This window comes from Paramacrobiotus metropolitanus, unplaced genomic scaffold (genome assembly GCF_019649055.1).
Source record: "Paramacrobiotus metropolitanus isolate TYO unplaced genomic scaffold, Prichtersi_v1.0 Parri_scaffold0000005, whole genome shotgun sequence".
In the NCBI taxonomy this organism is placed as follows: Eukaryota; Metazoa; Tardigrada; class Eutardigrada; order Parachela; family Macrobiotidae; genus Paramacrobiotus; species Paramacrobiotus metropolitanus.
This window is the reverse complement of record NW_026570225.1, coordinates 863,805-885,789: the sequence shown is the minus strand read 5'-3', so window position 1 is coordinate 885,789 and position 21,985 is coordinate 863,805. Positions and strand designations below refer to the sequence as shown.

General features: G+C 42.3%; 3 protein-coding genes across 9 annotated transcripts; 1 reads left to right on the top strand and 2 right to left on the bottom strand.

Moving 5' to 3' along the window:
• Positions 1 to 134: 134 nt before the first annotated feature.
• Positions 135 to 12,768, bottom strand: LOC129581049 (lysine-specific demethylase 6A-like). Of its 6 annotated transcripts, none has more exons than XM_055471900.1 (15): positions 12,709 to 12,768; positions 11,805 to 11,992; positions 11,674 to 11,740; positions 11,285 to 11,453; positions 10,979 to 11,028; positions 10,812 to 10,870; positions 4,831 to 5,006; positions 4,366 to 4,720; positions 3,798 to 4,055; positions 3,563 to 3,740; positions 2,556 to 2,918; positions 2,009 to 2,317; positions 1,557 to 1,945; positions 881 to 1,343; positions 135 to 648 (listed from the first exon to the last, which is right to left on the bottom strand). In XM_055471900.1, the coding sequence occupies exons 2-15, from the start codon at positions 11,885 to 11,887 to the stop codon at positions 463 to 465; spliced, it is 3,105 nt and encodes a 1,034-aa protein (XP_055327875.1). In that variant the 5' UTR covers positions 11,888 to 11,992; positions 12,709 to 12,768; the 3' UTR covers positions 135 to 462. The 6 variants fall into 6 exon arrangements, with proteins under 6 accessions (XP_055327875.1, XP_055327876.1, XP_055327874.1 ...); XM_055471901.1 differs by having other exon boundaries at positions 11,805 to 11,989; positions 12,709 to 12,725; XM_055471899.1 differs by lacking the exon at positions 12,709 to 12,768 and adding an exon at positions 12,075 to 12,255.
• LOC129581052 (BLOC-1-related complex subunit 8 homolog) lies at positions 12,618 to 14,058 on the top strand. The gene has a single exon (XM_055471908.1). It carries the CDS (start codon positions 13,098 to 13,100, stop codon positions 13,671 to 13,673), a length of 576 nt encoding a protein of 191 aa, XP_055327883.1. The 5' UTR covers positions 12,618 to 13,097; the 3' UTR covers positions 13,674 to 14,058.
• LOC129581050 (NAD(+) hydrolase SARM1-like) lies at positions 14,048 to 21,853 on the bottom strand. 2 transcript variants are annotated; one of them, XM_055471905.1, is made up of 10 exons: positions 20,861 to 21,853; positions 19,659 to 20,151; positions 18,654 to 19,401; positions 17,048 to 17,407; positions 16,401 to 16,644; positions 16,004 to 16,332; positions 15,750 to 15,926; positions 15,225 to 15,682; positions 14,956 to 15,145; positions 14,048 to 14,577 (listed from the first exon to the last, which is right to left on the bottom strand). In XM_055471905.1, exons 2-10 carry the CDS (start codon positions 19,667 to 19,669, stop codon positions 14,248 to 14,250), a joined length of 2,847 nt encoding a protein of 948 aa, XP_055327880.1. In that variant the 5' UTR covers positions 19,670 to 20,151; positions 20,861 to 21,853; the 3' UTR covers positions 14,048 to 14,247. The 2 variants fall into 2 exon arrangements, with proteins under 2 accessions (XP_055327880.1, XP_055327881.1); XM_055471906.1 differs by lacking the exon at positions 19,659 to 20,151.
• Between the last annotated feature and the right edge of the window lie 132 nt (positions 21,854 to 21,985).

Below are 21,985 nucleotides of genomic sequence, written 5' to 3'. Positions count from 1 at the left end.
TCGTTCGCGTAAACGAAAACACCAATTTGTTTTGCACCAAAATTTAGATGCAGATGCTAGTTGAACTTATTTATTTTGTCATTTTATTCAACGATAAAATTTGGTAAAACTGGTGATAGGCTCGCAAGTTGCAGCATCGGGTTAAAACACAATTGCACAACCATTCTGAATAAATCAGGCGCACAAAAAACAACAAGAAAAAGGCGTACCACAAAAACAAAATATTTCTCCATTATAAGATCAAAAGTTTCAAACGCATCATCAACGCACCCTCACATCAGTACACAACGATACAAAACAACAAATTAACAGCTGCAAACTGAGTTAAGAGCACCATTTTAATACCAAGGGCAGTATAAATAGGCCTGAGAGATCGTACAAATGCAGTAGAATATCAACGCGTCCCCGCCTATCCTACTCAGCGTCCCATCGGACCACGATCCATGCGGAGTACAAAGGGGTTCACTTATCCTCCACCATACGACATCGATCATACGTTTCCATTAATTCTTTGAGTTTGTACTGCTGGAGAACGTAGAACATCTTTAAATCACGATCCATCTTCTTAGCGCAATCGTAACAGCGCACAACGTACTCCGCAGAATCCTTTTCCTTTTCTTTGATAAATAAGATGTTGAATACCTCCAGCTAACAAAACAGAAAATCATGAGACTATGAAATCTAATAAAGTTCAGAAGTATTTATTCTAAACTGCTAATGCTCGCACGAGAAAAACGCATGACCATAAAAGATTTCGCATAGTCAAAACCAAGAAACAATCAGAATTCCAACAAATAAAGCCGCTGAGAATGCGTTAACTGCAACTATCGATCACTTCCAACTTATACTGCATAATAACTGACAGTAATACGTAATTTACCTCGCAGTCTTCACAGTAATGCGCATGTTCATTCTTATCCCGGGCCTGGTGTTTAACACTCTTCCCCACGCTCTTCAGGTGCTCCAGCATGAGGTGGCAATACTTAATCGACCGGCGTAATGTTAACCGGATCAACTTCCACAAGCGTTCGTCCTTTTTTTCGAATACAACATGCACCGCCACCGCCCACGTTAAATGCAGAATCGGCACAATGGACTTGAAGGCCTGCAGTTTATTCCACTCATAGCGCTCCGTGGCCAGATAATACTGTTCCGTAGTGAAAGGACCCACATTCCAAGCAATATTATTGCACCATCCATTAGCCTGCACCCAGTGCACGGTTCCCGCATTGACCCACACCAAATCGCCGGGTCTTTGGGTGAATCGATACACCGGCACGTTGGCGGCTCGCAGATCAGCTAAATTCGGCCACCATGATCCATGCAAAAAGTGCACATCGTTCCTGAAAAAAACGCAGCGTCCAGAACGTATTAATTTAAACCAATTATGATTTTAAAGAATAATTTTGAAAATTAAAAACAATGCCCAACAGTTTATGAAAGGTGCAAATAAAACCATTGAAAAAATACAAATGAGCCCGAAATATATAAGTACTGGTAGTTGTAAATCTGCTGAAACAAGCAAAACAATCTGAAGAAAACATTACGCAACGTACTTGTCGCAAAGCTGTTGTATCACTCCCCAGTACTCATGGGACACACAAAACCATTCACAGTCTCCCGGTCCGATATTGATATTAACCGAGCAGAAGTTGAGATTTTCTTGGTGTCCGGGCGTTCGACAACCCGGCACCTTCATATACAACTGTACACTGTTCATCCCCAAAATCGTATGATCCAGGTAGCTGAGCATATTCTTCGCAGCACGTACTTTCACCAGTGAGGGCAGTTTATCAAGTTCTACCAGCTGATTTCTCCACACCGTGTTGTCGGACAGGTCCAGATTGGTCCCAAATCGAATTGTAGTTTGCCGGCGTGCTTTCTTCATTTGATTCGAGTTATTCGAATCCGAGTCTGATATCGATTTGCTCCCTTCGGACTCTTCCTATACATCGCAGTACTCAGAGGTAATACAATTCTCAGCAATCACATAATCTCATTCAATTACCTGAAGGGCTTTCTGAAACTCTTGTGCCTGGTATATCCCGTACTTATACACTGTCGTATAGGTGCGTACACTCTCGCACTTCCACACGCGCTCTTGTTGATTGTTATCCGCAAAATTATCTTCCGGATTCTGTTTCTTCTGTGTGCGTACTTCGATCTGGTGATCCGGGGCGGTTTCCACAAGATTCTTCGTGGAGAACAGACTCAAGTCCAGCTTGAGCACATTACTGAGGTTCTTCACGATGGCACATGGCTGCTTTAATAAAAACTCTTCGAAATCCTTGGACATGGCTTCCTTTTTGGTCTCCACCTGAAGGAGTGAAAACAAAGAGATGAAAGTAACCTGAACTTAGCATAATTTAAAAGTACAATTTTTGCAACTCTAAGTTTCTAACAAACACACACTGATACCGGACTTGGTAGAAACAGTCGAACTAAAGTCGACTGTAACTCCACAAGTAATACCGTAAAAAGGGATACGCAATTACTGCGGTTAACTGAACTTAATCTGCAACAGATGGTAAGCACTAAGCAATAATTTCACATACGAAAATACTGGGGGTTGTGGGATTGAGTGCCGTTTTGGGGAGGGGAGTTGTGGGGGCCGCCGGGGGGACGGGAGGTGTGGCGGACTCGTTCAAGAGATTGAGTTTCAAAGGGGGACTGGCTCCTTCTTTGTTGTCGCACTCCACCAAGATCTCCGAGGCACTTTTCCGGATCAACGTATCAATCTGCTCCAGACGCTCACTCAGACCAGTATATAATTCCGGGGAAAAAGGAGGCATAGGAAAGGGCTGGTCGCGTAAGGCCTGCACAGCCGCTGCTTTGGGTTTGGTTTGTAGTTGTTGTTGAGCAAAATACTGTTGTTGCATCTGAGCGAGGTATATCTGCTGATTCGGTTGCAACTGGCCCTATAACCCATCGAAACCATAAGACAACTAAGACCAAGTTTACAGGTTTTCGTCCTTATTGTGGTTTACAACAGAGCTTCAACTTTACCTCCTCCACTTTTTCTGGTGAATAATCATCTTTCTCAACCACACTTTCCAACTTACGCTTTCCAGTCATAATTCAGTCAAATCAGTGCAAACAATCAGAAACGAATCGTTGTCAGATACTGACTTTCATGCTCACGTCTACTAACACTGATCAAAAGAAAAGAAAAACGACTTTAACTGTTTATAATCGAAGTCGCTGAAGTTCTTCCTGAACTGCACGGTGCACACCTTCCATGTAATCAATCATTAACCGTTAAAACGTTCGAAGCGTTTGTTCCTTTTTGAGAAGCTGCCCTCGCAATCAGATTAAAAACTCTGTAGCTATTGGTTAACCCATCACGCCATCAATAATAGCCGCAGCAGGCCGACAAAAGAACTTTCCTAATCGGAACTCGTACGACTACTGAAGCTCGTCTATCGAGTATCTCATACCAATTGCTAATCAACAAGAAAGACAGTCGTAACCAAGGAAATCACTCACAGTATCCGAACCAAAATCAACACCAACAAGCCGACCCGATTGCTATTACCATGGATACAAGGACACTGATCCGTACCTCATTCTGTTGTAAGAAATTCATAATCTGCAGTTGTTGTGCAGTGACAGCAGGAGAGTCCGCCAAATCTGGCAGTAAGGAAGTCTTTTTGGCGGGCTGCGGTGGCCGATGACCAGCGGTCAGTTCCGCCGCAATAGGCAAGGAAAGAGCCTCTTCCAAGGACGGTAGGGTCTTTGGTCTGCAATCCAACAGTGTTAGAATTATCACTCCGATAAATGCGAAAGGATGGTCTCACATGGAATCAAAAGCTGCAGCAGAAGTCTTAATAGCCGTTTCCAAAATACCAGCTCGCTGTATGATGGAAGGGGTAGCGGCGGCCTTTCCATGCTTGATCCCGTTTTGATAGCAATGAAACGCATCGGGAAATTGTTTGAGGCTTTCGTACAACATCCCTAAATCGAACCAAGCCGGACTATGGCTCTTATCAAGCTGGACTGCGCAAACATAAGCTTGCAAGGCATCCATCGGTTGGTTTTGCTGCTGATACAATGTTCTGCAGCAAACAATCTCATTGGGTCGTTAAGTCGTTTGCAATTACGAGTATTATCTGTATACAACAGTATAAAACAACAATATCAAACAATACTCGATTAATTCCGTGCAGGACTTCAGGTTATATATAGTTAACAAAGAATGCAAGATAGACTATAGAAGAGCGATAATATCTACAATAGTAACGAACAACCAGCAAATGTATGGCCCGGGTCGTTGGTTTCGTTGCAAATTTTTTAAGACCATTTTATGCGCAACATTTACTGTAAACACACAACTCGCGACATTGATAAACTTTACTTTGTAATTACCCTATGGAACACCAGGTATCAGCATTGGCTTCGGATTTATCAATGGAAGACCGGTAAGCGGCAAAGGCATCGTGAACGCGGCACATAGCGGCGTAGCAACGACCCATAAAATACCATGTCTGTCCGTTATTCGGATCATGTTCCAAGGATTTCTGAAGGCACTTTATAGCTAAATTCTCCCGTGTGTTCCGTTCACCAAACTCCTCTACCGTGTGGAACATCCAGCCAAGCTGGCGCAACACATCGGCCCTGAGTTTGTCATCACAGTTAGGCGACTGGAGGACTTGTTCGTAATACTTTTTGGCTGTTTCATATCGGCCTTGCAATTCGTAGATGTGGCCAATATGAAAATTAACTGAAAAATAAATATTGAAACATCAATTTCGTATTTTTCTTTTGCATCATTATTTTGTCGGAGCCAAGGTGCTATTCAGCAAAATCAAAACCACTGAAAACTGCACTGACCCATCTCTTTGCTCTCGCTGAAGGGATGAGGATCGCTCATGGTTCGTTTGAAATAGCGCAGAGCTACGTCATAATTTTGCAGATATTTGAAGATGATGCCCAAACGGAAAAAGATCTCATTGCTCGGCGCTATGGCGGCGTCCAGATACAAGGCGTGTTGGAAAGCGTACGTGGCCCTGAAAAATATTACTTAATCAACAATAATATACAGTTTTAACAAACACAACTAACAACTGTAAGCACATTTCGAGAACAGAAATACCCAGCGATACAAACGAGAAATTCGTTATATTCTTTCGGATAAAAGCATGCACATTCTACAGAGTAGCAGCACCATTCTCACTACGTACTTAGTTTTGTTGTGCCTAATCAGACGATTTCGACATTTCTGTACTTACTATACTACAAGTTTATAACAGCTTCCTTACGGAAACACTGTTGCATGAATTAACAGTTGCTGATAATTTTTATACAACCATTAATTATGTTATCCTTCGCTGACTGCGATGGTAGTCCGTTGCAGTACCAATAGTAAAACGATAATAACACCAATAATAAAAAGGTGTTCCTCGAACCGAAGCATACCTCTTGCAATCAAGCTGAAAATTCAGTCGCACTACAGTCTTAAGTATACACCATAAATTAGTATTCATTAAACCCAGTTTAACAAAGTCGTTATTATTGTACATGTGTTGGAAAGGTTTCAACCGAATCCTGTAAACTAATCAAATTAAGCCCATAAAAGAGCAAAAATAAAAGAACAATGTTAACTCCAAGCCCTGTAATCATGTTAGCTTGCTAGCAGGTTCACCGCTGATGGTGAAGCACATCAAGTTCACTGTTCGGAAGTCGGTATCACTTCTGTCTGACAAACAGCATGCCTGACGCGGCAGACAGAAAAGAAACAAACACCGAGGGATAGATCATAGGACACCAAATTCTCTACAGCCAGCGCATGGACAAAATGTTATACTCGAGAGAGGCTACCATTTGAGCAACAATGCACTGGGCGATTTTGTCCGGCTACAGCGCTCGTATTTTCAGCAGCCCAATATTTCGTCAGCGTCTATACATTCACTTTTCCGGCATATATTTACAACCATAATTCAGGTCAAATCATACTATGCTCAATGCGCCACGCTCAGCCGAGCCTCTGGTTAAATATTATAATTACTGCCGAAACGCTAAACACGAAGAGATGTGTGAACACCGATCGTGATCAGGGCTATTCTATCAAAATAGAAGATGCACTTTTCCACATGGATACGGTTATCTACACGAACGCAACTAGACACACAATTACAGTTCAAATTCCATGCAAAACAAATTATACGGAGTCTACACCTGTGCAAGTACATAGTCAAATTTGTACTCATTGCTTGTAATACATCCGTGGGCAACGTCAGCCGTAATTACTCGTACAGATACGTTTTTTAAGAAATTATTCACATTGGGAAAACCAAAACAATGGATACACTTTACGATTAAAATTTAATTAGCGACAAAACAAAAAACTGCAAGCACTCTTAAGTGCAAGCACTAGTTTTCGTAGTAACGTGAGTATTTTTGCTACGACAATTCCATTGCGAAATCAGCAGGAAAGCACGGACTGATAACGCTGTTTGATATGGAGAGGACACTAGTGTCACATCCTAATTTCTCAAAGGCAGTTTCGGAAGAGCACAACTTTACAAAGCAAAAAACGCGGAACGTGCACCTTTGATTTCTCACGCCCCAGTAACTATCCCGGTCACTGAGTACATATGCCATAAAATTCCGGCTATTTTTGCTACGACAGTGTCCAGCAAGGTACTCCAGTACTGATAAAAAATAGTAAATAAATCGATATCTAGTAAATCAAATCAAATCATTTCGCCAACGTAAGTAAAATTCTGCAGAAGTTCACATTTTTCCAATTTACGCCAACAATCCATCCCTAAAACTGCGTATCTAAAGCCAATCTTCTAAATCATGTAACAAAATTAAATACTACAAATCCTACAAATTCTAGTGTCTAACTCTCTATTAACATGCGAACCCGACTTCCTACTAACTTACGAAGAACAAAAAGCAGCCATTCCCAAATTTTCCATCAGAAAGATGTCGAAAAACAATCCCAGGATAAATTTTATATAATTAACAAACAAACGTAAAACAACACATTCCGGAACTGGAGTAGGCGTCTAGAAACGTCACAACTAAACCGGAAGAATGCAAACACCGGCTCCTAAAGAACGACTAAACGCGTCATCGCGGGAACGTTTTACCGGCAACCGACTATCTTCGTCCAATAAAACAAATCACCACCCAAGTATACCAAAACCCTTAGTGTGCAACTGTGCATACGCTCGGCGATTGTGGTTTCACACTACAAATCGGATAAAAACCCGGGTGGAACACAGCGGATGTTATGTCGCTTGCTTAAACGCTTCTTATCAGCGACTGTGGTCACGATGACGAACCCTCTGGCCAATCAGACGGACGACCAAGGTGAGGCCGATCGCGACTACGCTACAAATGCTCAAAGGTGCTGTGAGGTCGACTAATTTTTAATGCCAAATTTGTCCACACCTCTTTGTTTACAATCATTCAATTATTAAAAATAATAGACATGAATCACAAACGGTTACGAAAGGCATATGGCGCACCTTCCTCGGACGGTCGCCGTAACATGTGTGTGCTTATGTTGGAGTAATCGAGGTTCACATAAGCACGTTATCAACTTGCACAAAAATACAAATACAGTTCATTCACTTTTCAGTAGCGTGCGCTTCAACTTTCCATGTCTTATCCAACACAAGTAGGGACAGCAGCAGCATTGTGCATCGCTCTTTTCATTAACCACATCGCGGTCTTGAAAAACAGCTGTAATACTGCCGGCCAGCGAAATACCACACGGTATTAGTCCACAATCACATGCATCCAGAAATATTTTACCACGTCTTGTGCGTAAGTTTTAGTTCTTGTTTCAATGTTAGGCAATATCTACCTGCTTCTTATTTAACGATATACAATGCACACATTTGGAGGTCAGTGCCATCCAGTTTAATCATAATATTATTTTCAATGAGAACAATAATGCAGTCAGGGTAACATTACTGAAATAACGAACAAATTCTCAACGGCAAACCGAAACTGACTGAAACAAAAACGTAGCTGAAACGTTTTTATTCAGCATACTTTTAATTCCAAAAGCCTGTAACACTCAGAATATTTTACATTTTTATCCTATAACTAATCGCCACACAGAACAGATCAGTATTAAATTAATATTTTTATGACTTCTAAGGATGCTACTTTCGACTTTTACTTTCGACGCATTTTACTTTCGACACATCTTCCTTTATGACCAACAAAATAACAGTAGGCTTAATGCTGATCTGTTCGGACGGAACTTATTACGAAGATTCAAATTCCTCAACTGATAAACCGGTCACGCATACCGCAACCAAATAACATTCACAGTTTTTACACTTATCGCTACAATTACTGCTTCATGTCATAACTACTATCGAACTAACCATAAGATAAATAATTGGACCAACCCGACACTTGAAGTCGCAAGCTGACAGCGCAGCGGCCTGATAATTCTCAACAACAGAGTATAAAAAATCACAGAATGATACCGACCAAATGTAGAAAACAGCAAACATACTCAAGTTTCAATCGATACCTTAATGTTCTGCAACGGCACTTTTGCCACGCAGCTAGCCGGTGAAAAATAACGACGAAACTAGGCCACGCAATACAAACTGTAAGCAATCGGTTTTACGAGAGAAAAAAAGACTCCAATTTTCTTCAACCTTCGTGACCATATGCCGTAGAGGGTTTTATTCGGCAGCTGATTTTTCTACTCCCAAGTCCCAAACCTAGTCGTTCATAAAACTTCTAATACCCAAGCTTGGTGTTTTTTATGAACGTAATGATACACAATAACAATACGAACTTCTATTTATGAGACTAATTTGGCCAGAAAGCCAATAAAATGCTCCTTATATGATATAAGCGCAATGTATATTGTCAACATTAGCTGTTTAGGACGAAATTACAAAATTAATAATACCTCACTGAAAATCGACTCAGGGGATGAGTGTAAAATTAAGGACATAAAAAAAAACAGTCTGCATAAAAAGTAACCGCTTCTAGCGACTCGCTAGACAGTCGCCAGTGGACCCCAAAAATATTTTTGCAGCATATGGCCACATATACAAATATATGCGTCCGAATCCAGTAACACTTAACAAGTAGCCCACAAAGAAGCATTTAATCTAGCGAAGTGTAATTCCGCAAGGCAGTTCTGATAAGCCATTCTTGCAAACTGTAACCATTCCAAAATTTCCATAAAAACAAAGAGCACACACAATTACGTAAGAGTTCATTTACTGCCAGTCTGCCATCATGATTCATTAACAAAGTTGTGAATAACGAAGCAAGCTACGCAGAAGGCACAACCAAAACACATTTCAAATATCAAAATTTTAGGGAAACTATCCTCATGCCATCCGACGGAACGGCTATGTTTACCTTGCAAAATTTCAGTTAATCCTCAAAACACAATAAATTCCCACAAAAGATAATAATCTCCCATATCAAAACAATAAGATTTAGAGCGCAATCGAAATGGTAACGTACTCTAGGTACTGTTTCCGGGGCAAGAAACTTAACCAGGCCATGCCGAGTTTTAGGCGGAAGACTGTCAAGAACTACAAACGCCAAGCGTACAGATAATCAGGCCGCAAGCAGCCGCAGCAACAACAAGGCAGTCCTATCAGTCGATTTCTACAACCCCGATGCCTCGGTTATTAGTCGAGCACATTGCATGTTATAGGAGGCGACTGCAGTTGCAACATGTGCCAACCATTCACATAAACAGCATGGCAGAGGCATGCGCCGCAGCGAGAGCATCTTTTGACTGAATTCAAGGTATCTTCAAATATACCAGCAAACCGGTTCACATGCGATCACGATCACTATCCCACATCCCCCGCACTGTATCGCTCAACTGTTTTCGTCGCAAGCAGCCTACGCAATTTTCCACTGGCTCAATCAAATTATGTACAATCCATTTTCCTCGCCAATGTGGATTTTGTATGAATTAATTTCCCAAGATAGCCAAACGGTATTTCCGCTCATCTCCACCTGATCAAGACGTCATTTTGATGCCCGGAAAAGCGTTTTTACCAATTCCTACGCGCCAATCAAATCACAAGGCTCATGTTCAAGAAGCAATCCTATTTCTTTCTTTTGACGGCTTTTCATTGCGTCAAAGATAGAATTAGCGTTTTCAAAACAGAGAGCAAACGCGCCCCTTAATTCGACGCATTACTGTAAAATTCCATTTACACAAAAACACACCCGGAAAAACGCCACCACCTGAGCACAAGTATACTGTTTGGTTCAGCGTTAAAAAAGGCCGTTCCTGAATTTACAGTTCACCACGCGACCACACATGGTTATCGAAACCAAGGTCGGATTTTTCTATACTATCTATCGACTCATTAGCGGATAGACTATTATAAGGCTGTCAGCCATGCAGAGGAAAGTTCAGGTAACCGCTTCGCGCATTACCCGTATACAAACGCTTTGCACTTTCGAACACAATTCACGCGGAAACTTGAACCTTTTGGTTTAGAAAAGTAAAATTATAAACCAGACAAGTTCTTTTTACGTTTTTCGGATAACTTCAGAAAAGCAAATAAGCTTGATTGAATGGCTTTTTATTAACAGAACCGTAAAAAATTAACACAACCGGCTCGCCCGAAGTTATTAATCTGTAGCGCAGGACTTCACTCGATGCACCGGATGGCAGATGCAGAAAAATCATCAATCGCCCAGTTTCGGTGCGGTATCAGATCAAACTTGACGCATTCGTAGACGACATGTCACGAACACCGAAATTAAAATTGCATTGCATTGGTTAATTCCAAATCACACCTAACGGTGTAAATCAAATACTACCCTAGTTGTCCGTTTTCACTTACCCTACATAGCACTCCAGTTGCTGATATACGAGACCCAATCCATAATAAAAATATGTATCCTGTAACGAGGAAGACGAGATTCATACAGCACCGGTTCACCGTTTTACAGATAAATCGAAATAATCTCCAGTCCGATGGGAAGCCTGCCAACTTGCGAAGAAACTTACGGTACGAGATAGACAGCTGCTCACGTAATACGTCTGATACGCTGCCAAAGCTGCAAATGGACACTTTATTAGCGAAAACTGAAAAGCGAAAAGCAGTGAAGGCCAGTCGGTCCAGTCAATCAACAATGCTACTGCTTTGATGAAACTCTTACAATTCAAAGCTACTCCTACAATTAAAAAAAAACACAAATGCGATACGATACAGGAATTGAGTAAACTAAAAATGCACGACCGCCGACAACTGCAACTCAGGTCCTCGGAGCAACCGTTCGAACCACGTTCTAGATTCTAGAGTAGTGCCTGTACCTTTCTCCCATTCCAGGACCAGAAGATACATATGACCCAATCGGCAAAAGATTTTTGCACTGAATCGTCGTTCATTATCCACACTCGGAGTTGCTGCGCTCAGACTAGAACCTCCTGCTTTGGCTTTTTCGACTTCTTGAAGAAGGATATTATTATAATGGGCAATCGCCTAAAAAACGGCAGCATAAAAATAAAATACAAGGATCCAGCTAACTAAGGTATAAAATCAATATGATTCGATTATCACAGCCACCCGAATTACAGACAACTGAGTCGATTCACAAAAGGCTAATGTTCGGCCCATTACTACCATTAAAAAATAACAAAGTAACGTTTCACATTGAAACATTGTAATTTGCGCAGGGCTCGAGACTCGAGTGCAATCCTACCTTTCCGATTAGATCCAAAGTGTGGGCTCCTTCCTTGCTAGTCCAGTCGATAGTATCGTACAGTCGACTACATAAAACAATGCCAAGAAATACAATAAATTCGCTATGATCCTTACAATGTCCCTGTGTACCTGTCGAGCTGAGAAATCTGTCGCTGATCGTCTGCGGAGACACCAGGAACCAGATCCATCCACGAACTCGGATCAACAGACATTCTCTAACGATAAGTATTCCGAAATTCGTAAGCGACGTTTTCCAAATCCTTTGCTCGCGCACACAGTCGTGCTAAATTTTTACATGGATTCCCGGGCCTTATCTGCTAAACATTAAAGCATGCCTTAGCATGGCAATCTAGGGAGAATCACACAGGATAAAGAAGAATAAAACAATGAACGACCCACTGCAGACTGCTTTCGAATTCCACTGGCATAACAGACGAAATTATAACCAGAGGTCCAATTAATCAAGATAACAAGTAATAAACATTATACGGTGCAAAAAAGTTCTGGAACAAACGAAAACAGACTGTTCCAAAAGCAGCTGCAAAGGTCGCAAAAGGAATTTTTATCTGGAGACTAGAGCCCCCAAACAGTAACAAATTTTTGTACGGCTACGTACGGTTTCCCCTTACGGCTCCTACGGCTACGGTACGGTTACGGCAGAAATAACTGGATTGACCGTACGGTATACCGTATACGGCAGTACCGTATACGGCAAGCCCATTGTAAAACCGTGTTTTTGACTTACGGTTACGTACGGCACTTTCGTTACAGTACCAATTTTCACTACGGTTACGTACTGTTGTGCCGTACAGTATGCCGTATACGGCAGTACAGTATACTGTTTGGGGGCTCTACTGGAGACTACAAGAACGTTCGAAAAGAGCTCAAGCAGTCAAGCGGAAACAAAAACCAACAACACATGTTGTACATGCTCTGTATTTGGAACAGGAAACTGAGCAGGAAATATATGGTTTCTAATGCCATATTAATCGACAACATATTCTTCGTTTTTTGAACCTTTCTCTGTACTTACTCTGCTCAACTCCTTTCGTTCGCGCAGCGGCGATCGAAGTTTTTTTCAGGATTTTTGTGCAGTGTTAGGTTAACAAGTTACATTCTTTCAAGATTTGCACCTAGAGGCTAGAGCCTACTCTAACGGTTGATGTCATCCAGCAATTCTGAGTTTTTTAGTGGATCTTCTGAGTCAGTTTTGTACTGTCCAATCACGCTGTATCTTTACGGTAGCAATGAACGTGTTATAAACTTGTCCTGGTAGTCTGATAACACAATCATGTGGTTTTACGTCTTTACGGTATAAAACCAATCTGGATTTATTAAAACGTGACAGCTTCACTTATCACTTGGGTTTTTGAGTTTTGAATTTGATATTCTGATATTCATATTATTGTTTAATGCCGTAACATGCAAGCGGGTGGAGAATTTGATCCCAATTTCGACCGAAAAGTGCGTAAAGTTGCGGAGAAGATATCGGAGAACGTGCACAACATTCTTAACGAACCATCCCTCGGTTTATACCGAATACAAGAACATGTTCGCAAATCCATGCCTCTTCTGGTCTCCAAGAAGATGGAAGCGTCCCAGCAGCTACAGCAACTGCAGGGCGCCTGCTACGATATGGAGCTGACGCTGAACGCGACGAAGGGCCTCCTGGACAGTCGCAAACACTTCGCCTCCGTGCACGACATGATGAAAAATTCCATTTTCCATGCACAGCAAATCCAGTACGAGAAGACACGCAGCATGAACGCGGAAATCCAGCAACGGGGACGCGCGGGCGGAAGCAAATTGACGCCCGGATCGATGTCGGTGGATATCGCGGATCGCAGCAGTCGCTTGCCGCGCTCACCAGCCGCCATCAAGGCAAGTCGAACTCTTCACGGTCTCCAAGCGGAAACCGCGTCCGGTGGTGGGACATCACCTGGATCATCGGTGTCGCGCAGTGTTTCCCACGATCTCAAAGTGTCTCCCGCACCGTAGTGCAGGGTGTTGGGGTGCTGGTCGTCGGTGATTGTATAGATTGGTCGATACCTGGAGTGACGATCTGATTGTGTACTCTTTTTTATTGCGTTCCGTGTTTTAACCAAATGTTGTCTGTGGTTGAGTTATATGTACATGATTTACAATTGTTTAGATTAAATCTTGTAATTGACGCCTTTACCGTATACTATACATAAATACAAATTAGGTGATTTTAATTCGTTACTGTATTTGTTATGAGCATCTTTCTTTCAGTAGCCTGAAGCTTCTAGTTCCGGTTCCTTTACCGGTTTACCCTTATTTTTTTGTACTGAAGATTGAAAGTTTGAAGCTGAATTTGGGTGACTTGTACAGTATGCTTGACACGTATTAAATTAATATTTAATTTTTTACCGTGCTCTGCAGTAGCGTTAACGTTTTCTGCTAATAGCTCATGATCAACTACATTGATTATACCAGAAATACGTTCAACAATGACGTCGACAAGTGTGAATGTTTGTATCGAGCAAAAAGACAAACAGGATCGGACCGTGCAGCAGTCGAAATAGCAAACTAGGGCACTTATATAGCATGCTCAGAATGCAGAGCCATGGTAGGAAAGCGCCGGGGTGCCAGAGGAGGGCAGCGGGGATTGAGCGGAGGAAGAGGAGATCTGGCCGGCAGTTCCCGCACCCGTTTGACTGGTGGCCACTGGCGAGTGACCCGCTTTCAGGTTAAGGTCACCGCGGAGGAAGCGCTCCAGCTTATCGACACAAGCATCCTGATAATCGTGTATCCAACGAATACCGTTGAATTTGCATACAGACCGCATGTCTTCCGGGAGAGCATCCGGATTGGGCCAGATGAATGAGGGGTCAGTTATCGGGACGATATTGCATTTATACGACAATGCAGCTGAAATTTCCTACGAAAAAGTAAGATGTCATCACTCCTCACACAAGCTTTAACAATTATGTCTGAATTGTCCTGCAGTTTACTCTAACGTCCGTAATAGCCATTTCAGTTTACTTTTTTTGTTCGCCTTCGTTTTAATTAGACCCTTAAAAAGTTCACTACTCTGCCACCAAGGGTGACTGAAATAAGTTCTCGTAAACAGAAGTAATGCAACTACGCAATCCGCAAGTAACTACCGTACTACGCCGCGTATCAACGACGACAAACTGGTCAATACTATACGCCCTTTAAAAGTCACTAACTTGAACTGTTTTCATAATATAGAACTATAATTTACTACCGGTCTGTGTACTTCCCATTGCTGCTACAAAACTTGTAATCGTCTTACTCGATGTATCCAATCTTTTCGTTCTGCGTCATTGATACATCGGTCCAAAGCATTTGGTGAGAGAATGAGAACGAAATGTTTTGCCAAACGCACACTGTCAATTAATTTTTGGTCGAACGCGCCGGCATCCAGCTTGTCAATATCGATAAAAACGGAGAAACCACGCAGCTGCAGATGCACTTTTAGAAGGCTACAAGCAACAAAAACGCCTATTCTATAAAAAACAGAACCGATTTCCTGAATTTGGTTTCCGCAAATCGGATGTCTACCTCGCTAGCTGAGATCCAGTTGCGCGTCGATAGCTTATGAACACATCATTCTCCGATCTGACTTCCATCACCGCCCCTTTTTCTAAACTACGTCGCTTGCCAATGGCATCCAGAATTTTGGCACGGTGTACGCCATTTTCGATCCAGGCGTCATTTTTCAGATGATCATCATTGACAAAGGGAAACACAGAGGGATCAACACCGGCTTTCAACAGATTGTAAGTATACTGTGCATACTCAGGTCCGATTTGCAGGAGCAGCGAGTGAATATTAAACGGATCACAACTTGTGTAATCCGATATGCGTTTCAGTTGTAACAGGTCACGCAAAAATCGCTGACGCAATATTCGGCTGTGCATATTAAGATCATCCCGTAAGGTCTGTTCGGTCAGTTGCAGAAGAAGGTCACCGTCCACTTCTTTCTCAACAAAGGTCTTCGCGACGGACGAATAACCAACCTGAAAAAAACTAATTTACTTAGTCATGGTTAATTCATGTATAACGGTCAGTATCGTTATCGGCTACCTGCTGCAACCATTGTTTCACGTCCGGCACTGTCCAAAGAGGAACTTGTTGCGATAGCCGATGAGGTATCATTTCGCCCAGCACAGCCAATGCTTCGCCGGCTAATCTACTGGCAACGTCATTTGGCGAACTGGCGCAATTTTTCAAATGTTCTACGGCTCCCACTTCACGGAAGATCTGTATTGGACACAGCAAGTTAGGTTTCACACTTTCATACCTTAAATAAATTTCTTGAAAATGGAGAAAAGGTTTACCTTAAGCTCATTTCTCTTCTTGCGCGCGTAGGCCTCCGTAGCGAAATGAAACGCCGCCAGCTGCTGGGCTTCGGCGATGCGGCTTTCCAAAATCGGCATCAAACGGATGATGATATCCCGCGACTGTTTAGCATCTAGCTGCTCGGCATACTTACTGGCGAATTCCTCGGGACTATTCTCCGTCACAAAGTCATTCACCAGGTCCAGTGTGCCAGATTTAATTACGGCGGCTTCCAGTTCTTTATTGGCGATTAATGATCCCACGCATAAGCAGGCGAAATATTTTGTTGTCTGATCTTGCTGGCCAAATGCCAGTGGGAACAGCCAATCTGCCAAAAACATTTCCTGTTGTTCAAAGTACTGAATACAGACTCAACAAAACATTGAATTTACCCACCTTGAGCGCGTTGCTTGATCATCCGGTGCTGATTGAATTGACCACCGTACAGAGAGAGGTTTAGCAGTGCCAACGCGGAAGAACGCTGTGTTTCCACATCGGTACTCTTGCACGCCTCCAATACGGCGTCCAGACCCCCGTGATTGACCACTTCCGTGCATGCTGCTTCTGAATTGTTCAAAATCTTTTCAAGCAATCCAGCACCGGCTCGCCGCGATTCGGGATTTCCTTTGATCGTAGCAACCTATATTTATAGTAAACCTTGTCGCACCGTAGAACAGCACCACTGCTCATTTACATAAGTATTAGCAATTTAACAGTCACACAAGTTGAAGCAGGCAAATAGGCCGAGTATTTACGAAACAAATCTAAACTCGACATGACGAGCTCAAAGACTCACACCACAAAAAAAAGAGGAAAACCCACGTTTTATGTTAGTTTATTAATTAAAACCATATGACGATGGAAAGGTTCTGTTACTTTGCAATTCAAAGAAATGACTATATTGTTTCTCAGAAATGAACTACTTAAAAAATCAGCTTAATAAAGCCTTTTGTAAAGTATTTAACGAATTTAAATCACCATTACAAGTCACAATGCAATATTTTTTCCATAATTATAAATTAATGGAAATAAAAAGGACCTACTCTGACAATGCCGTCGATCCCCCGTTTCAACAATCTTTCTCTGGCATCGGTATTCATGCATTTGTCCAACATTTTGGCAGACAGCATGCTGACTTCCTGGTCTTGGGAATCGACGTTCTCAATGAGAAGGTCAACGACGCCGTCGTTCTCCAGTTTATTCTTTAGCATCGGAGTGATTGTGGTCTGCTCCTCCATCATTTCTACCATCTGCTTCAGTGTGCTGCGCACCTGATTCTCCAGAGCACTGGGTGTGCCGCGTAATTCCTCCATCAGACCGCTAATGGAACGCTTCTGACTGGGAAGAGGATTTCCTCCACCGGCATTGCTGTACGTGATGCTCTGTACTGTGCCATCTGGATTCTGCAGTCAACGTAAAACAATAGTATAATATTATCATCAAGATCCCAGCACGTCGTAAAAATTATAGGCATTTTTTGCATTAGCAGTTTTTGAAAACTGTATTACTGACAGTAAAACTCGCTTAATAGATCGGTCAAACTAGTACGTACGCCGTAACGCGCAACTGTTCTCCACGAATCTCGTTGAATAGGAGATCCGCTTTGAATACGTCTCATGACAACATTGTTGACAAAGTAGTAGTTAGGAACATGGGTCTGTCTAATAAAAGTTTCAAGATTTAAATTTTTTCGATATAAAATACCGGTTTTGGCAAAGTTGAGATCGACTGCTGGCTTAATTATATATACAAAGAAGATATGGCTACTGGCTACGTATATGAATCTCGTCCCATTCAAGAGTTCTGAATACAAAACGACCAGTCAATATTTTCATAACATTTACTACTGTACCTAGCTGAAACTTATGCTGATCGGTTCACAGCTCCTAAAACTATCAAACAATTAGCGCGTGCACTTTGGCCTTCATTTCTTATCAGCCTCTGGAGCGCAGATGTAGAATACTACTGTATCAATTCGCCGTGATTAAAATGTGCAAAAGCTTATGGTTAGCATCGTGCATATTATCGATTTGATTTTGATAACCCTTGCTAAATAAAAATGGGGCACTTATCACGTTTACATTTATCGAAATACGTAGTCGCATCAACTTCCGCAGTCCGCCAAAGCTACGGCAGTTTCGTTTTATTTGGCTGGTCTTCACGTAAGTATTTAGAAAAAATTATATTTCCAATATGCATAGTGGTGGAAGTGATTCAATTATTTTGTTCAATAGGTGCGGGATTTAGTTTGCTCGAATTATAGGTACTAGTATTTACTATTTACTATAACGCACAACATTATCAAAGCACCTATTGTACTATCTGTATGTACAATACCTATATGCACTCACCGGATACGCTACAAAGTTTTAAGGACGTCTTTAATATAATATTGATCGTTTATAATAACGTACTAGTACTTACTTTAATATGGAAGTACGTATACGACTGCTCCTGGTAGGCTGGTACTCTAATAAGAATAATGACTTATTTCTCGAACTACCACCTAGGATTTATGTCTGATGGTATTAAATTAAAAACGAAGTATAAATCTAATCAATTGCAGTTTTGTGAAAACACTTGTAAAGTGGAAAAAAAAGCGAGAACGGTCGTTGTTTTTAGATGTTTGTATACCGGCGCAGTACTAACCTGAATCGCTCTGGCTCCAATGGTTTCGCTTTTGCTCGTCTGGGTCAGTTCACCGATTCCCGAATGCGATCCGGCATAGCTACTGTTGGTTGCGTTGGAGGAATGACTGAGCGCCGCACACGCTGCCCGCAGGCTCTGTCCCATGCTGTCCAGGGCTTCGATGGAGGCCTTAGCGGCCGAACTGGACGACACTTTGTGGTCAGCATCCACCTTCACTTCCCCGTTGATCTCCGTGGAGTTTATCTTGGATTCCTTCTGATGGCTATTCTGCCGGGAGGCTGAATAGTTCACCACTTGTTTCCCATCGACAATCTCCTGGTACTGCCGACTCTGGTGGACAGTGACGGACTGCGATGAGGACTGGTGGTGTTTGCGCTCCACATGCGGACTGGATGAGCGGCCGTTAGCATGACTGCTCAGTAGATCCGTGCTGCCGAAGCGGGCCTTCGTCAGCGGTACAATCGGACTGCCCGGCTCGGAGATAATGGGTTCGGGGCTTTTAGCGTGTGGGAGACTCATTTTGGGAGGCAATCCCGAGGAGATTATGTTGTGAGTGTGTAAATTGTTAGTACTGTTCACAGCGGCCGCGTCGGCTGAGACGCGCCGTTCGAAGGTTTTTACGGCTTGGAATGCGTTCGGCGGTATATTGATATCGCCATGTGACGAACGCGATGTACTCGAGTCAAAGGATGTCGTACTGGAGTCTGATTTCTTTTTATGGCTGCTCCGGTCCATCGCGTTTTTCAGTCTACATTTGAAGGTCAGGTACACATGCGCGCTAGATGCTAATCGATATAAGTGGCGTTCGTACGCAGGAACGCCGTTTTGTACTCGTACTGTACTTCCGCTGTGTAAACGCTCGACGTGTATTTTTACATCTTATAAAATTTATATCAGACAAGTTGTACATAAATGCACGCATGTCGCCTCAAATCTATACCTAATTGCATTTACATACATACGTTCCAAATTTACTGTGATCAAGACACGACAAAATTTGCTTACGATCGCAGCATTGCGTTTGATCAGGGAAGATGGGAAGGACTTAATCGAGCCTTAAGCTGCTCCGCTTTTGTACAACCACAGCAGGAAATATGCTGAGCCGAGTGCCGGTCAACGCGAAAATTTTTCATGCAACTTAAGCGCAGCGCCCATAAAAACCCGCGCCATTAAGGCAGAATAAAAACTGTGTACCGCTTGGATCACTTATTTGGATATATAAATAAACCCCACGACCGAGACACTCTAAAACTACAATGATAATCGGCATCCAACGCGGCCTGCACTGCAATACTCAGTACAAGCAGAAGCAGCGCAAACTCGCCCGTTTCGCAATCACGTTGGCGTTTTGCAACGACAGCACTCTTTGACGTCCGAGACGCGATCCGACTACTGTTGTGCTGGCGCACAGAATTAAAGAAAGGTAAGTGCTATTTCAAAAACGCAGGCGTTTCAAAGTCCACCGATTCGAGATATGACCAACATCTGGGCTGTGCATCTGCGAACAGATGGAATCAAATTATACTTAACGCTTCCGACACCAACCGAACTGGGTTAAAAAGGTTTCGCGGTTTTACTTACGCATGCAATTAGCCTTTGCACAGTACAGTACAAATCACCATGTCCCTTTAAGCAGAACGGGAATTATGTCAAAAACAAACATTCCGTGCAAACAGCTGGGACAAAACGGAGAATGAATATACAGAATTTATTTACGGTTAAGTCCATAAACGTACACAACAGCGGGAAAACACTTTCGGACAACTGCTTGTTAACAATCCGCAACGGATGCGGAATTTCTGGCGAGTGTGCTATAGCTGACCTGCGCAATGCATGCTGGACAGTACGTTGTCATAAACGCACCATAACCTCTTGCTGGCCCGGTGCACTTACGGTTAAACTTGAAGCGACAAGCGTGCAAAAAATACAGATTGTATTGTGATTCTGTTGATTAATACAGAAAACCAAAACAAGGTTGTACTGGTCCAATGGACCTACAGCCGAACAGATACATATAAATATGCGTGATTATTAGTTATGTATCTGATTAAATTTTAGAATTAGATTATGATCATAAGCTATTAAGCCGTAAAATTGTAAATACACATTGCATATGCAAACTGTGCATTCCTAACAAGACATGACAGGTTACCACAATTAATTTTGCTTCTGTACACAAATTTATGGAGTCAGCATTAAGTACGCACCGCTAACTACTGCGAATATCACACGCGAAAGTCCATAAAACAGTTTAAATCCATAAATTATCCGATGCCGGTTACCGTCGATAAAGCAGTATTATAATCACAAGCGATATGCGCAAAACATCTCCAGCTTTCCGAAATGCAGATTCACAATAACCGACGCTTTTGCGACAGCTTCAATTTGAGATCGTTGGTTTTATCAGACTGCACAGCCTATCCGGCTAACTTCTTCTAAGGATGGAACATCAGAAACTGTCGTCAGTACGCAACACAATTTTTCAACGCGTGTGAGACACGCCACAGTTTACATGCGTCATGCATTCATCACAAAATATGATTGGCAATAAGGCAATTAATATGCCCGTCGACGGCATTAGAAAGAGAGCATGAGAAGATGAGAACGTTCGTGAAATTTCTCCGCACTGTAGCAGTTTTGAGTCATTGGCATTTGTGCTCATCAATTAGGCCAAAAAGAGCGTGGCGCTCCGGCGAATGCTAAATATATACTCTTACATCCGCCCGATATCAGTTTTCTCTGGATCATCTTTTTGGATACTTCCAAAAAATGCTGAGGAAAAATGCGGCCAACACACACCAGATGACAGCGCTACAATTTTTCAACCGAATATCCGGTTTTCGAATGTTGGAGAATCGGAGAAGTGTACGTACAGTATTTCATTTTCCGCTGTTGGTTGGGTTTAGCGGCGGTTTGGGCTACCAACGCTTCCGAACACACGATTCTGCAAAAATGCTTGTACCGTAAAAGTGGAAAACTTGTTCCACTTATACGGTGTCCGCTTGTGTGCAGAAACACTAACTACACAGGTACAGTAACAAAATTTATGCGCACTTCCGAGAATTTTAAAAAGCGTAACAAAATCCACTCGGCAGTATCAACATGAGCCGCAGCAAAGTGCGACATAAAATAAACTGGTTCTTGACTTGTTAGCCGCTTGAATGCAACCAGCTGAGTCAATCAAACTTTACCACGGAAATATAAACGACAACCTAACAGACACCGGTGCGGATTAGTACTGATTCATCTATTCTATCACTGCAATAAAATAACGTAAACAGACCAATGTATTGAGACATGACCAATAAAGTTCCTACCGAAAGCTGTTCATG